At 42.9% G+C, this 18115-nt stretch overlaps 1 protein-coding gene across 2 annotated transcripts in view; it reads right to left on the minus strand.

Annotated features, from left to right (window-relative positions):
* The window catches only part of spag9b (sperm associated antigen 9b), a 285882-nt gene extending 268014 nt beyond the window's left edge, over positions 1 to 17868 (minus strand). The window contains exon 1 of one of the 2 annotated variants that reach the window (XM_060844669.1): positions 17395 to 17868. In XM_060844669.1, the coding sequence (XP_060700652.1) occupies positions 17395 to 17691 (297 nt within the window). In that variant the 5' untranslated portion in view covers positions 17692 to 17868. The remainder of the gene's footprint in view (positions 1 to 17394) is intronic. The other variant, XM_060844670.1, reaches the window with a different exon arrangement.
* Positions 17869 to 18115: the final 247 nt, after the last annotated feature.

Consider the following 18115-nt stretch of genomic DNA (forward strand, 5'->3'; position numbering starts at 1 on the left):
TTATGATCATGAGTCAGATTACCCGTACTTTCCTTGATAGTTTGAGGTGGCCTTCTTTTTCTTTGCAAGAAATGCTAAGTATCTACCAGGGTTATTGCCAAATTCATATAATCTTTGTTTTGCAAATAATATTTCCCTCTTAGCTGTTTGGGTAAGCATGGTGTTTAGAGCTGTCCTAAGGGCCGTAATCCTTTGTAATTTGATAATAGAAAGTCTGTCAGCATTTGCTGTTTCAGCCGCTTTTAAGCGAGTTTTGAGCAGATGCTGTTTTCTCCCTTGAATTTTTTCTGGGTTGCTGAGTATGAGATGATCAAACCTCGCACATCAGCTTTGATGGTCTCCCACATCATTGATGGGTTGCCAGCCGTACCTGAATTAATTTCTAAAAAAGTTTTAAATTCTTGAGACAAGTACTTTACAAATTTACTAATCTTTCATCAGGAAGGGATCCATACGCCAATTCCAGGGGGATGTCTCATTGTTCCTTGCCTTGATTTCCATATATACAGCAGCGTGATCGCAGATTGTTATCCTGCCTATTTTACAGGATGATATGGAATTTAAAAAATCAAGAGGGCAAAAAACATATCGATTCTGATATGACATTTATGTGGATTGGAGTAAAAAGAAAAATCTCTGCCCTTTGGATGAAGGCATCTCTCTACATCTACTAGTCCTAATTCTTTGTTCAAATCCACCACTTGTCTAGATCTGGGAGATACTCCTGCAGTACTCTTGGGAATCCTATCTATTTCCGGATCCATAATACAATTAAAATCTCCCCCTATAATTGTGAGATGAGCACCGAGAGCCATCAATTTTGAGAAGGCTTCCGTTATAAATTTAAAAGGATGTGCGGGGGGGGGGCAATACAAATTTAAAATCCCATATTCCTCTCCATTTACAAGGGCTTTAATCAGAATATATTGTCCAGATTTGTCTTTTATCTGATTTAGGATTTTGAAAGGGAAATTCTTCCGAATAAGAATAACAACTCCCCTGCTTTTTGAGCTAAAAGAAGAAAAAAAGGCCTGATCAAATCCACCCTGTCGTAATTTCAAGTGTTCTTTATCCAACAAGTGTGTCTCCTGTAGGAGAGCTATATCAACCCTTTCTTTCTTGAGGTTTGATAATATTTTCTTCCTTTTAACTGGTGAATTACTCCCATTGACATTCCAGGTGCACCACTTAACCGAATAATCAACCATAATCATCCGGCCAAATCTGAGACCCCTCGGGAGGGGAAACCCTATCCCGAACATCCCGAGCACAGAGCATATAAAATTCACAAAAATAAAGGCTCTTTAATACACTCACATCAATATAATAAACTATTTCTAAATAAAACAAAACATATTTAAATGGAAATTTTCCCCCTTGTTCCCAGGGGGTATCACTTCTTTTCCAAAAGTCCATCGTATCCTCTCCCAACCAGTGTCCCACCCTTGACCCAGGCGCTCCTCAATAGGATGAAGAAAATTCAAATATACTACAGAGATACTAAAGAGCTAGAGTTAACAGTGAGCACCCTATGTACCCTCCCTCCCCCGCCACACCAACACCTGGATATATTTGGTAATGTTAATACCATGTATAAACATATGTAACTATAAAATTACAGCCTCAACAAGTAATAATTAAATATAATAATACAAAACAACAGGGGAAAACAACCCCACTCCTAAACACAGAGATAAAACAGGATAAGGTAACCACCTCCCTCCACCAACATTAAGAGGTCGGGACGTCTAGTTAAAAAAAAGGGGTGGGGAAGAAAAGAGAATCGTTAAGTAGAGAACAAATAAATAAATCCCACTTCCCACCCCCCCCAAGATAATATTGAACAGTAAGGTTAAAAAAAGGGATTAATATAAAAAAAAGGGGATGTACGCCAGAGTGGGGTGAAAGCAAAACAACATCAATTAACTCTTACAATTTATCTAAGGAGTCCAAAAATTCCATGGCCTTTTCCGGCGATCCGAAATTATGCACGGACCCTTCATGGTTAAAGCGTAGCATCGCTGGGTAGCGCAAGGAGGACTGAATATTTAAGTCCCTTAAACACTTCTTCACTTCATCAAACACCTTCCTCTTTTGGACCAGAGCTGGGCAAAAGTCCTGGAATAACATAATCTTGGATCCTTTACAAATCATGGTTTGGGGATTTTTCCCAAGATTTCTGGAAGGTTCTAAGAGCATCTGCCTCTCCTTGTAGCTCTGCAGCCAGAACAGGACCGGGCGGGGGTGCTGGTTCGGGCCGGGCCCGCATATTGCAACCCGGTAGGCCCATTCCACCCTTACCTGGTCTGATCCAGCCTCCAGATTTAAAAGCTGTGGAAGCCACTGTTCAAGGAACATAGCGAGCTGGCCTTCCTCTTCCCATTCAGGAAGGCCCAGCAAATTACTATTTCTCGAGGTCGTCAATGTGATTCTCTAAGGTCCAGACTCGCTGTTCGAGAGTCCGGACCCGATCCACAGTCGATTCTGCAGCAGCCTCGGAGGTCGCGGCATTTAGCTCTGCCCCTCCCACTTGGCGCTCAATTTCCTTGATGTATCAGTCGTGCTTCTGCAGCGCGGCCGAGACTGAGTCCCATCGGCTCCGGGACTCTTCAATGAAGGCATCGATCTTTGCATCGAGTTTGGAAATTATTTCCACGAGGCTCGCCACCATAGTTAAGTCCCCCGGGGCTGCTGCGGGCGCCTCTTCTGCAGCTGGAGAGGGTTGGGGAGGGGTTCCTGCCTGCTAAGAGCTGCGGGCTCCCTTCCCTTTAGTCATTTTTACTGGGAGATTGAATTGTTTAAATTCAATACTAAGCAACTAATTACATTAAGTAAAAACTATTTTAAATGATTTGGTGAGTGTGTTGGGGGCAGGTGACCCACTTTGCCCAAGTCTTGGGAGGAGCACTACAGACTCAGACTTGCTGGGTCGCTGCCATCTTGGATCCCCCTGAATTCTAATCAACTGACACATGCCAGATGTGGATCTACCCTCAAATAGCTTTCCAGTGTTTCGTACTTTCATCAAAATCACTCCTTTCCTTATCCATAAGTAACTTAAAACTTATAGACTTATGATCACTGTTCCTGAAATGCTCACCCACTGAAACTGGCCGGGCTCATACCTTAACTCTAGGTCAAGGGTGGCTCCTTCCCCAGTGGATAACTTCCATATTGTTTCAATAAACCCTCCTGGATGCATCTAACAAATTCTCTCACATCTATGCCCCGGCACTAAGCGATTCCGAGTCAACATAGGAGAATGTTAATTCATCTACCACAGTAATTCTGCCATTTCTACATCTTCCCATCTTTGTCCACATATATGTTCCTGTCTCCTGTTGGGAGGCCTATAGTACAACCCCAAAGTAATTACACCCTTTCTATTCCTGAGCACTACCCATATGGCCTCTCTGAAGGAGCCCAAAGTGTTCTCCCTCAGTACAGCTGCAATATTCTCCCTAAATCACTAATGTAACTCCCCTACCTCTTTTACATCTCTCCCTATTGCGGCTGAAACATGTAAATGCCAGAACATTAAGCTGCTAGTCTTGTCCCTCTCTCATCCAAGTTTCAGTAACAGCTACAACATCATGGTTATAAGTAATAAACCAAACTCTAAATTCATCTGCCTTACCTGTCATATTCCTCACTTTATACCAAGTGCACTTGAGACTACCAGTCCCACAGCGTTCAGTAATCTCTCCCTGTCTGCCCTTCCTTTTAGCCTTACTGACCTTCGTCTCTGGCCATTCCTCACTCATTTCACTTTCTAATCACTGGTCTGGTTCTTATGAGTTTTAAGACCCCCCAAATAACACAAGCAAAGCTCACTGACAGGATATTAATGCCCCTCCAGTTTAGTTGCAACTTGCCCTACTTGCACAGGTCCCATCCTAATGATTCACATCTCTAAAGCTCCCCCTCCAAAACCAGTTCTTTTGCCACATATTTAACTGTTCTATCTTTTTATTCCTAGCCTCACTGGCATAAGGCATAGGAAATAATTCTGAGAGTACAACCCCAGAGGTCCTACTTTTCAACTTCCTACCTAACTCACTGAACTTCCTTTGCAGGACCTCATCACTTTTCTGCCTATGTTGTTAGTATCAATACGTACCATGACCTCTGTTTTCCCTCCCTTTTGCATATGCCTGCACCCTGGCAGCAGGGAGACAACACAGCATCTTGGAATCTGTTTTGTGGCCACAGAAATGTCCACCTGTGCCCCTGAATAATTCAGGAGAACTTGGACAAAAGCCAGGATTTTTTAAAAAATTAGGTATCCAAGTGGCAAGTAAAATTGCTAGACAACAACCATCTGTAACAAGAAAAAAATCTAACCATCGCCCCTTAACCTACAATAGCATTTCCATTGTTCACGCCCAACTACCAGCATTCTGGGGCTATGACTGACTAGAAACTGAATGGGACTAACCATTTTCATACTGTTGTTATAAAAACATGTCCCATGAAACTCACCTCCTGATTTTCCAGTGCCTATCCACCATCTTCAAGGCACAAGTCAGGAATGTGTTGGAATATTCCCCATTTGCCTGGATGAGTATAGCTCCTATAACACATCCAGGACAAAGCAGCCAACTTAATTGGCATCCCATCTACCATCTCCATCATTGCTCACAATGAGAGCAATGTGCGTCACACACCAGATGCAGTGTAGCAACTCAGCAAGACTCCTCTCCCAGACTATCCACAACCTCATCACCTCAGAGGATCTCCCACCAACAGTCTCCAATCTCATAGTCCAGGAACCCTGCACCACCTCGGTTCTACCTCCTACCTAAAATTCACAAATCTGACTGCCTCGGTCGACCCATCGTCTCAGTCTGTTCCTGCCCCCTTGAACTTATCCTCACATACTTTGACACCGTCCTGTCCCCCTGGATCCAGGATCAGCCCAAATACATTAGAGACACCACCCATGCCTTCGGTCCCAGCTCCCAATGCCTCATCACCACCATGGACATGTGTCCCTATACACATCCATCCTCCCTGACAAAGGCATCCAAGCCATCCATTTCTTCCTCTCCCACCACCACAATCAGTACCCGTACAATGACGCAATCATTCGATTAGCTGAACTGGTCCTCATGCTCAACAATTTCTCCTTCGAATTCTCCCACTTCCTCCAGACCAAAGGAGTAGTCTTGGGCACCTGCATGAGCCCCAGCTATGCCTGCCCCTTCGCAGTTACACCGGCACCATTCCCCACCTTTTCTTCCCCTACATCGATGACAGTATCAGTGCCAGTTTGTGCTCCCACGAGGAAGTTGAACAGTTCATCAACTTAACTAACATCTTCCATCCAGACCTCAAGTTCACCTGGACTACCTTGGACACCCCACTCCTCTTTCTGGACCTCCCACAGCTACCTGGACTACACCTCCTCTCACCCTACCTCCTGTAAAAACACTATTGCTTACTCTCAATTCCTTTGCCTCCACCGCATCTGCTCCCAGGAGGACCAATTCCATGACAGAGCAACGCAGAGGGCCTCCTTCTTCAAGGACTGCAATTTCCCTTCTCACGTGGTCAATGATGCCCTCCAGCGCATCCCCTCTGTTTCCCACACCTCCACCCTTGAAACCCCCCCCCCCCCACTCCAAGTCCTCACCTCCTAGCCCACAAACCTCTAGATACAACACATCATCCTCCTCCATTTTTGCCACCTACAAACAGACTCCACAACCAGTGATATATTTCCCGCCCCATCCCTATTTACATTCTGCAGAGTCCATTCTCTCAGCGACTCACTTGTTAACTCCATGCCCCCCACCAACCCACCCACCACTCCCAGTGCCTTCCCATGCCACTTCAGGAAGTGCAAAACCTGCACCCATTCCTCCATCCAAGGTCCCAAAGGATCCTTCCATATCCAGGAGAGATTTTCCTGCACCTCCACACACATCAACTGTGACCATTGCTCCCAATGTGGTCTCCTCTGCACTGGGGAGACAGGACGCCAACTGGCAGAACATTTCAGAGAACATCTCTGGGACACTCGCACTACACAGCCCCACCCGCCCTGTGGCCGAACACTTCAAGACCCCTTCTACTCCGCCAAGGGAGATAAGGACTGTCAGCTGTAACCCCTGCAAATCACACACCATCCTGACTTAAAACTAAACTGCCATTTCTTCACTGTTGTTGGATCAAAATTCCAGAACCCCATTCCTATAGGCACAAGTAATATGCCAATAACACACTGGCTGCAGCAGTTCACTAAAGGTGGCTCACCCACACCTTCAAGCTCAATTAGGGATGCTCGCTATCAACATCCACATCCCACATAATTTTAAAAGAATTCCTTTTTAATTACATAGCTGGGCAAATCTGGATGAGACAAATGAGTTGTATGAGTCAAAACATCAAAAAGACTATCAATTCAGAAACCAATTAATTTAAAATAGCTTTCAGATACTGAAAAACTATTAAAACCAAATAACAGATGAAAATATCAGGAACAGTAGCTTTAAGAAAACAGGAAATGACAGAAGTGCTTAATACCATGCCATATAATTTACCAAAAAACAAAATTATAGCCTAGTGCAATATATTTGTCATTTACATAAATGATTTGGATGTGAGCGTAAGAGGTACAGTTAGTAAGTTTGCAGATGACACCAAAATTGGAGGTGTAGTGGACAGCAAAGAAAGTTACTTCAGATTACAACAGGATCTTAACCAGATGGGCCAATGGGCTGAGAAGTGGCAGACAGAGTTTAATTCCGATAAATGCGAGATGTTGCATTTTGGGAAAGCAAATCTTAGTAGGACTTATACACTTAATGGTAAGGTCCTAGGGAGTGTTGCTAAACAAAGAGACGTTGGCATGCAGGTTCATAGCTCCTTGAAAGTGGAGTCGCAGTAGATAGAATAGTGAAGGCGGCGTTTGGTATGCTTTCCTTTATTGGTCACGAGTATTGAGTATAGGAGTTGGGAGCTGAAAATGTGTTGCTGGAAAAGCGCAGCAGGTCAGGCAGTATCCATAGAGCAGGAGAATCGAGGTTTCGGGCATGAGCCCTTCTTCAGGAAGCCTGAAGGGCTCATGCCTGAAACGTCGATTCTCCTGCTCTATGGATGCTGCCTGACCTGCTGCGCTTTTCCAGCTCTGATCTCCAGCATCTGCAGTTCTCACTATCTCCTACAGGAGTTGGGAGGTCATGTTGCGGCTGTACAGGACATTGGTTAGGCCACTGTTGGAATATTGCGTGCAATTCTGGTTTCCTTCCTATCGGAAAGATGTTGTGAAACTTGAAAGAGTTCAGAAAAGATTTACAAGGATGTTGCCAGGGTTGGAGGATCTGAGCTACAGGGAGAGGCTGAACAGGCTGGGGCTGTTTTCCCTGGAGCGTCGGAGGCTGATACCTTATAGAGGTTTACAAAATTATGAGGGGCATGGATAGGAAAAATAGGCAAAGTCTTTTCCCTGGAGTCAGGGAATCCAGAACTAGAGGGCATAGGTTTAGGGTGAGAGGGGAAAGATATAAGAGAGACCCAAGGGGCAACTTTTTCATGCAGAGGGTGGTACATGTATGGAATGAGCTGCCAGAGGAAATGGTGGAGGCTGGTACAATTGCAACATTTAAGAGGCATTTGGATTGGTATATGAATAGGCAGGGTTTAGAGGGAAATGGGCTGGGTGCTGGCAGGTGGGACTAGATTACGTTAGGATATCTGGTCGGCATGGACGGGTTGGACCGAAGGGTCTGTTTCCATGCTGTACATCTCTATGACTCTATTATAGTTCAGAAAGCTGATCTGACTAAGGAAAACATTTGATTTCCTTGAACACATGACAAGTAATAAGAAGGCAGAACAATAAGTGCCTGCTACTTTTGGTTTGAAGTCAGCGTGAAATTTAAAATAATCAAGATTTGGAGGTGGCGGTGTCGGACTGGGGTGTACAAAGTAAAAATCATAACACCAGGTTATAGTCAACAGGTTTACTTACAAGCATTAGCTTTCAGAGTGCTGCTCCTTTATCAGGTGGTTATTTAAAATAATCAAAAGCATATTTTCCCATCTATGGTCCAACACATTTCCCACACAAAGAAATTTACATATACCTGAAGTACTGCTGGAGGTTAAATATGCACATACTTGATGTTGCGCTGCCCTGTCATACTAATCTGAAGTCCATCCCACCTACACTATTCCATGCACGTCCATTTGCCTGTCCAATGACGACTTAAATGCACTGAAACTTGGCAAATCTACTACCGTTGCAGACAAAGCATTCCATACCTTACTACTCGAGTAAAGATGTAGTACATGTATTCTAAAATTTATGAAATTATTAAAATCAGGTTCAACTTTAAAACTAACTCCATAAAAGATGATTGATTGAATGAAAATAAAATGCAGGCTACAACTTCATAAAAAAAGTTACTGTGTTGAAGTTACATACTTGCAATTTCCAAAACATTTTGTATACTAATTTAAATGTGATTTTCTTGTCAGTACTTCATTTAATTTAATCCCTCAGACAATGCAGACATTCAGCATAAAATTCATTTAGCTTGGTTATAAGGTTACTTGAGTGATTTCTGGGAACGAAGAAGTTATTTTATAACAAAAGATTGTAACTAGTAGAGTTCAGAAGGAGAGATGATCATAATGAAATGTTTTAAGATCTTGAGGGGATTTGGCAGGTGCTGAACGCTTGTTTTCTCTTAGAGTCAGTCAGAGACAAAGCACAGATTGCAGGAGAAGCTAGAATTAGGTGATAAAGTTCAAAAATAAAAACGGATTCCCCATTTATGACAGAAATTAGAAGAATTATTTCTATCAGATAGGTGTTAGTTTGTGGAAATTTCATTCTCTGACAGAAACGGGGCGGTGTCATTGAATAGTTTCCAGGTCGGATCAGTTTGATTCTTAATCAACAGGGTGAAAGCCAAAATACAAAATCAGCCAAAATCTTGTTGAATAGTAGAGCAGCCTTGAGACATCGAATGGCCTACTCATGCTTCCAATTCATGTTTTTGTATGGAGCTCTGCACTTGTCTTAAAAAGCGCAGTACTTAAAACTCAATTGTTTCAGTGAACACAGTGGATCTTAGGAGGACAAAAGCTTCACAAAGCAGTTAACCAGTTTAAATTTTACGTTCGCTAGAAGGATTAAAATTAAATTGAAATCAGCACTACAAAGTAGATACAATTCATGACAAGACTGAAGCAATTTCAGATCATTGTGATACCAAGCTTGTAGTTTCAGAAGCTAATCACCTGACTTTAAAATGAACTAGGTCAGACTGCTTAAGAAAGACCAAGAGTGGACATTAGGTGGCAGAGGAAAGCGGTTTTATACAAGCAAATTTACTTCAGAGGAATTAAAAGAATAAGCTTTTATTTTGAAACAAGAGTTTCCATCACTGATGACTTGATACTTTTTAAGTGCTCTAATTTCATATTTATTTATTCTACATTATGTAAGCAACATATTGAAGATTGAACATTAAGCAAATAAAAGCTAATCACAACCTTGCTTTATCAGTTGATATGATGGCATTTAGTCACTGTGCTGGTTTAATAAATTACAAGTAATTGTAATTTACACATTTAAAATTGACCTCATTTGCCATGTTAGAACATGAAATAAAATAGGAGATGGAATAAGTCAAGGCACAGTAGACTCACTCTGTCATTCAGTAAGTCATGCTCCTTTTTGGGAGCATTAGAGTTGGAGGACTAGTCACAGGAGGTATACAGGACAGGAACAGGCCCAACTCATTTGTACTGACCAGGTTTCCGAAACTGAACTAGTGCCTAAGTTCAAAAGTGTAGTGCTGGAAAAGCACCGCAAGACAGACAGCATCCGAGGAGCAGGATAGTCGACGTTTCTGACATAAGCTCTTCTCAAAATGTCGACTCTCCTGTTTCTTGGATGCTGCCTGACCTGCTGTGCTTTTCCACAGGTCCACACCTTTTGACTCTGACTCTCCAGCATCTAAGTCCTCACTTTCTCCTACTCCTGAACTAGTGCCTACGTTTGGCCATTATCCCCTAAACTTCTCATATCCATTTACCTGTCTTTTAAGGTTCAAGCCATTCAGCTCTTTGAATCTGCTCCATTACTGGATTAAATCATGATTGATATTTTACCTCACTACCATTTCCTGTACAATTCTTTGCATTCTTTAAATATTTAGGGAGAAATTTATTGATCGACAACTTGAATATATTCAAGGGTGAAGCCACCGAAGCTCTCTAGGAGAGATAAATCACTATCTTCCAGGTGAAGAAACAGTTCATCCGTTAGCCTACGATCCCCCAGATTCCACACTCTGGACCTCAGCATCCAGAACATGACACAGCTCATTGTGGTTACATTTTATTCTTTAAACTACAAGAGTATGGGCAGCTTTATTCTGAATCGTTCCACATAGGAAAGCCCGCTCAGGCCAGCTATCAAGCTTGCCCACCTTCATTGCAATCACCTTCATTGCGAGTCAAACCATTCTTCAGACAAAATAGTTACCAGCATTCAAAAGGTGGTTCAACACCTTGGATAAATTGGAATAAGACTTGTTTTTTTCACTCTTTTACACTAATCCCTTGCTATGAAATGCCACGTAACATTTGTTTTCCTAACCACTTGCTACATGTTAAAGTTAACCTTGAAGTTAACAAACCTTTTCCTTCATGATTTGGGACATGAACCAAATGACATCCCCTTGTAGTCTGAATTAATTTTATTCAAAATCAACAGTATTTTATATGATCAACTGAAGGGAAATAATTTCCCTTCACAGAAGGATCTAGATGTTTTAGCGCATGAATCACAAACATATGACAAATATTAAGTTAAGTTAACAGAACATTATTATTTATTGAAAAGGGAACTAAACACAAAAATAGCATGCTATGCTTCAGTTTTACAAGGCACTGGTGAGATCAAATCTGGAGTGCTGTGTACAGTGTGAATTTGTACTTGAATGATTTATTGTCATTTGCATTTTACAGGTGAATAATACAAGAAAATACAGTGAAAAGCTTCAACTGTCGCCACAATCCTGTGCCATTTTACAAAGTTTAAGACGAGAGTGAGAAAAAAAAAGAGAGAGAGAGAGAAAGAAAGAGAGAAAAAAAAGAAAGTGTCTAATCTCACCATGAATTAATTCTCAGTTAACTCACCAACAACACTACATCTCCATCACCACCCCCTGCACTGGGCCCACCATAGGAGCTGCCACTTTAGGTGCCAGCTCTTCACCTCTGGGCCCACCTTACCAACACCACTGGCCCACACTGAACCCACAATTATCCACAACGTGGAATACAAAGCTCCACTGCCATCTCTATGAGGCCAGGAGTTTCTCTTCTGGACCTACTGCAACCAGAAGTTCCTGGCTGTGCTGCCAGACCAGGCTGCACCAATAGTTCCTCTCCGGCCCCCCTCCTCAGAAGATTTTGCTTTGCCGGTGCTGCCATCTTAAAGAGTCTGATGCCACTTCTGCTACCTCCGCTTGCTAGAGGAGGTATGCTGCCACTGGCCTCAAACACCGGGAGAATGTCCTTGCTACTGCTGCCACTAATCACCAGGAGGTGCCACACCCCCTACCACCACCTCCAACCTCCAAGAGGCTATCACCACTCCACACATAACCCACTCTCACCTGATGCTGTCGACTGACTTACAGAAGAAAAGAAAAATGAAAGAAAAGGGAAAGAAGAAAAAAAATGATGGGAGCGGATGAGCCTTGGGCAAGAGCCTGCATGCAGCACTGCTACCCTTCCGCCATCTTGAAAAGTCCAAATACTGATCAACTTATGCAAGAAAGGATGTAAATTTGTTGGAACAAGTTCAGAGAAAGTTTAATAACAGGAATGGGCGGATTGTCTTATGAGGAAAAGTTGGACAGAGTAAAATTTTGTCCACTGGAATTTAGAAAAACAACAGACAAATTCTTGAAGCATACAAGACCTTGAGATAGGTCCTGATAGAATGGACGCAAAAAGTTTGCTTCCTCTTGTATGAGAGCCTAGAACTAGAGTCACGGTTTAAAAATAGCCAGTAAACGATTTAGCAAAGGAATGAGGACAACGAAGATGGAGTGTCTTTAGAACTCCTTTCTTCAAAAGATGTCGTAAACAGTCTTTGAATAGTTTTAAGACAGATCAATAGATTGTTGCCAAACATGATGCTGAAAGGTTTTCCAAATGTATGTAGGAATGTGGAGTCATCAGATCAGCCAAGATCTTCATCAATGGCAAAACATGCTCAAAGGACCAAATGGCCTCTTCCTGCTCCGAATTTATCATATTGATAGATTAGATTCCCTACAGTGTGGAAACAGGCCCTTCGGCCCAACAAGTCCACACCGACCCTCCGAAGAGTAACCCACCCAGACCCATTTCCCTCTGACTAATGCACCGAACATGATGGGCAATTTTAGCATGGCCAATTCACCCAACCTGCACATCTTTGGACTGTGGGAGGAAACCGGAGAAAACCCATGCAGCCTCAGGTGACTGTGTGGAGTTTGCACAGTCACCCAAGGCTGGAATTGAACCTGGGACCCTGGCGCTGTGAGACAGCAGTGCTAGCCACTGAGCCAACCTGCTGCCCCAAACATTATCTGGGTCTCTGGATTAACAGTTGACCGATAATACCACTTCGCCAGTGCCTACCCTGTAGATAAAAGGTAGAACACAGAACAACATCCAAAGGCAGTTAAAAAATTGAAAAAGTCAAAACATTAGGAACAGCAACCAAAGCTTGTGTGAAAAGAGTCAGATTTTAAGAAGGGATCTGAAGTGATAGACAATTTCAGAGCGCATTCCAGAGTGTGTTGCATATTCGGCTGAAAACACAGTCAAGATACCTGAAGAACCTGAACCAGTTGTTGAAATAAGGAAGATCTGAGAAAAAGGAAGATGCTGCTGGACATGCTAATTATATCCAGTATTTTCTGTTTCCATGTCTGGGAGAAATTGTATTGTAAGGCCATGGGTCAGTTCACAGATAGCCTCTAGCTTACATAATTCAAATTTCCAGACTCCTCAGTCAAAGTGCCTCCTGACAGCTACCAAGTCTTTTTCTTAGATAGACTCCTTAAGTTAGTCAAACATAGATAATTTTCTTGAATTTGACTCAACAAGATGACCTCTCATTCTTAACCCTGAGGAGCACTGGTCCCATTCTACACCATTTCTCCGCATCTCATCCCAGGCTGCAGTGGAGTAAACATTTGTGCAGCTTCTATGTCAAGTAATTCAAAATTCAAATACATCTACACATCAGAATTATAGTTTGAGCTGATAAATGGGAAGTGCTTTATATATGCAGTAACTGTAAAATAGGTCACTGCTGTAGTACAAATATTATTTTTGGACTTCTTTGTAAAACTCATTTGCAAGGCATGGGTGTTATTGGATAAGTTAAGATTCATTAGCCATTTTTGCAAAAAAAAACAGGAGCCCGCCCTCAGACCCATAGTGTCACTACCTGGAATACCAACGGACAGATTAGCCAAGCAGCTACATTAAAGACTAAAACAGAGTAGAAAACTCACAACACTCCATCCAAGAATTCCTGAACACCAAAGACACCAAGGTAGAAGAGGATGAAATAATGGCATCCTTTGACATAACAGCCTTGTTCATATCAGCAACCTGACCAAGGAAACACTGACTACAGTATTAGAAGAACCAAAGACACATCCACCAAAACCACCAACTTCACCAGCAAGAACAACATCGCCAAGCTAGTGGACCTATGCCTTACCACCCACTTCACTTTTAACAGCAAAACCAACAGAACACCCATGGGATATCCATTTTAAGGGTTCTTAGCAGAGGCAGTAATGCAGAGACTCAAACAAGCATCTTTGTCAATCATCCAACCCAAACTTTGGGTCTGCTACGTGGATGACATCTTAGTCATCACCAAATGGAATAAATTAAGAGGACTATCAACAATACCCTTACTGCATAAAATTCACTAAAGAGGAGGAAAACAAAAACAAACTGCCATTCCTAGATGTCACAGTAGAGCAAACAACCAATGGGCAACTTCAAACCAGCGTCTCCTGGAAAACAACGCATACGGACCAAACATTGAACTACAGAAGCAATCATCCCAACATCCACAAACGAAGCTGCATTAGAACATTATTTCAACGAACCACCACACACTGCAACACAGAGGAACTATGAAGAGTAGAGGAAAATCACAGTGTATTCAACATGAACAGGTACGCAATGAACACAGTCCTCCCATTTCTCAGCAACAAACCCAAACAAGCAGACAAAACGCATCCAGAAACTCTCGCCACTCTCCCCTACATCAAAGGCATCTCGAAAATGACTGCCAGAGTCCTCAGACCTCTTGGCATCATGGTAGCCCAAAACCCACCAACACACTAAAACAGCAGCTAATAAACTTTAAAAAAAACCCATACAGACAAGCAAAACTAATGCATTTACAAAATACCATGCAAGAACTGTAACAAATGCTACATTGGACAAACAGGCAGAAAACTAGCCATCAGGATGCATTAACATCCACTAGCCACAAAAAGACATGACCCACTCTCACTAGTATCCTTACATACAAATGAGGAAGAACACGACTTCAACTGGGATTACACATCCATCGGAGGACAAGCCAAACAGAGACACGTACGAGAATTCCTAGAGGCATGGCATTCCAACTAGAACTCCAACAAAACACATCGACTTGGACCCCATTTACCAATCTCTGAGAAAAAGAACTGGAAATGACATCATCACAGGAAAAAACATCACCGACCCCAGGAAACCTAAATGCAGAAATAGAAAGTGGGACACTAACACCAGTGCATCAACAGGGGGCTCACTGATGATGTTACCTAGTATGGTGATGAAACATCTGAAAAGGAACCTCCCAGCTCAGTGACAGTGAGCAAACTTACATCCATTCATTAACTGATAGCAAATTGCTTATGTAGACACACACATTGTATTGTTACAGGACGAGTTCATAGATTTTAATCCTGTTACAGCAAAGGAACAGCACCATATTTTCAAGTTAAGATGGTACATGGCATGCAGGGCAAAATGATGGTGCTCCTACATCTATGCTGCCATCGTCTGAATGATAAAATCGTGGCTTTGGAAGGTATTGTCCAGGGAGCCTTGGCAAGTTATTGCAGAGCATCTTGTAGATGGTACACGCTGCTGCAATTTCTCTGCATCAGTGAAAGGGAGTGAATAGGTGATAGAATTGACATGCCAATCAAAAGACAGCTTTTTCCTGGATGGTGTTCAGCTTCCTGAATGTTTTTGGAGTTGCACCCATCCTAGCAAGTGGACAGTATTCCATCACATCCTTGACTTGAAAGCAGTATCTACAACACCTTCCATCACTCCACTGATGGAAAGTAAATTGATGAGGTGATAAACTGCTTGGATGATTTGTCTTGCCTTTTGTAGACAGGATATATTTGTACATTTTTCCAAATTGACAAGTATTTGCCAGAGTTCTGAATGTACTAAACCAGCTTTGTTGGTAGTATGGCTAGTTCTGGAGCACATCTTCTGCACTTTGTCTGGAATACTGTCAGGGCCCACATCCTTTCCATTGTCATCAAATATTTCTTGCTATTGTGGAGATTATGACATTGGTTGAAAGTTGGGGACTTTAGGACAAAGTAGAGATGGGATCAACACCTTGGCAATTCTGGCTGAAGACAATGTAAATGCTTCAGTCTTGTCATTTGCACCGATGTGCTGGACTCCTCCGTTGCTAAAAGATGAAAATGTTCATGGTATCTCCTCTTTACTTTTGTATTTATTCACAGGATGAGGGCATTTATTGCCCATCTCTCATGGAGGTTGAGAGTCAACCACATTGCTCGGAGTCTGAAACCACATGTGGACAGCAGTTGCCCTTCCTTAAAGGAAGAACTTTAGTCAACCAGAAGGTTTTTTTTGACAGTCAACATGGTTTCATGGTCATTATTACTCTTAATTTCAGAACTTTACTGAATTCAAATTTCACCATCTGCCACGGTGGGATTTGAACCCGAGTCCCCAGGACGTTAGCCGGGTCTCTGGATTAATAATCCAGTGATAATACCACTAGGACATTAGCTACCCTTGAAGTGAGTTGTTCACCACTGCGAATGTGGCAAGACTGCAGAGCTTAAATCTGGTTTGCTGATTGTGGGATAACTCATTGTTTGGCATGTAAACAATCCTGTGTTTACGGTATTGGGTGAGTGAATGGTGACTTATCTGAAAGATGGTGAATTATCTGAAAGATGAGGGGGGTGGAACTAAGGATGTGGTCAAAACCAACACAAGTGCCAATTGAGTATCAAGTCAGACCAACATTCAATTCAGTTGTAATATTACTCAGAGAATTTAATAAGTGCAGAAGGTGCACATGGTGTCATACTGAAACCTAGGCTTTCGTCCACCATACCCATCTCAGTATGGAAAGCCAATCACAATCAGTGGAAGATGTTGAATTATTAATAATTCGATGTTTTAAAATAGAACTATTCTGCAGATTCTCCATGAAAATCCAAAAGAAAATAGTTAGGAATCCACAGGAATTGTCTGCACGGTTTGATTATATGATTATATGCACGGAGGAAAAAGCTATACTTCCAGACTCTGCAAATTGTGTCAATGGCAACTCCAAGATCATTTATTTTCACGTAATTGCAAGAATAATTGCACTTTGTTTCCCTGTGCTCTCTAATATTCTGCAGTGTTTCTGAAAATATATTCCTTTTAGGAAGAAGACACAAAACCTTTTTCTCTGGAATAAAACTAAACAGAGGCCATTAGGTTCTTAACACCTCAACTCATATTTTAAAGACAAACAGTTCGCATGTTAAGCTCTGAACTGGTCTCTGGTAAACTGTGTTGGAAATGTTACTTTAAATTTTCTTGGTTATTCTGGCCCACTAAGGAAGAATTCACCAGTAAGATTTTGTTTTCAACCCACATCCAATGTTGCGCTTATTCATGCGGATGACGTGCAAAGAAACACTGTGCCAACACACGCCACAAGATATTGCAAAAGAAATATGTTACCAAAACAATTCGGCGTCGACACAACCTTCGGGAATAAATACCCCGCTTTATTTTTTAAAATAATAACACGCAAGTTGGGGCTTGTTTTGAAAACTAGGGCCCGTTAGGTTGTCATCGTAGTGCAACCAAACTTGCTCGCGAGCAGAGTGACGGGTCAGATGACCAATCACGGTGCAGGGAGTAAAGGGGGTGGGTTTTAGTCTGAAGCTCTGGTCCAATGAGGAGGAGGGGAAACACAGGTTCGGTTGAGAGGTCTGAGCGGGAGCCATCCCGATGGAGAGCGGCGGCGCCCTCACCCTGGCCCGGGACGCAGACAGACAGACACAGACACACACTCACCTCCTCGGCGTGCTTCCGTAGGGCTTTCTCCCGCTCATACTGGGTGATCAGCTGCTCGTTATCCTCCCTCAATAGCTCCAGCTCCACCTCGTGTTCCTGGTTCTCGGCGAACATTGCGTCCAGGTTCTCCAGCACACCGACCACCAACGGCATCAGGTCCTTCACCACGTCCTCGTCGTATTTGCGGATCATCCGCTCGAACTCCCGGTAAATACTGGCCGCCAGGCCCGACACCCGCTCCGACATAACATTGGTATTGGAGTCATCCTGGTAAACTACCCCATCGTCCATTTCCATTTTCTTTAAATTATTGACGTGCAGGGTAAAACATACAAACAAATTAGTGAATCACGCCAGAGGAAATTGAGAAGATAACCATCTGTATTTCCCCTCAGCTCCAGGTGCTTTCTTCTCGGCCGTCTCCCGCTCCCTCCCTGTTGACGACGCTGCTCGGCTCGAGGCCACTGGCTCCAACCCCGCCCCCTCAGCTCTGGGCCCCGCCCCACTGCGCGTTGCCGCTTGCCGGGCACCGTCTCGCCCTCAGATTGCGCGCTCCCGCACACGGCGTAATCCCGCCCTGCTCAATGACGAAAGAAGGGGGTGTTACAGCGACTCGTGATTTGGTCACGTGCTGTTTCGCAGCCAGGCTGGTCTCTAATTCTTCTGCCTTTTGTGCAATTACAGGGACTGTGTGAGGTTAGAGTCAGGAGAAGCTTCTTCA

This window comes from Hemiscyllium ocellatum, chromosome 25 (genome assembly GCF_020745735.1).
Source record: "Hemiscyllium ocellatum isolate sHemOce1 chromosome 25, sHemOce1.pat.X.cur, whole genome shotgun sequence".
Classification (NCBI taxonomy): Eukaryota; Metazoa; Chordata; class Chondrichthyes; order Orectolobiformes; family Hemiscylliidae; genus Hemiscyllium; species Hemiscyllium ocellatum.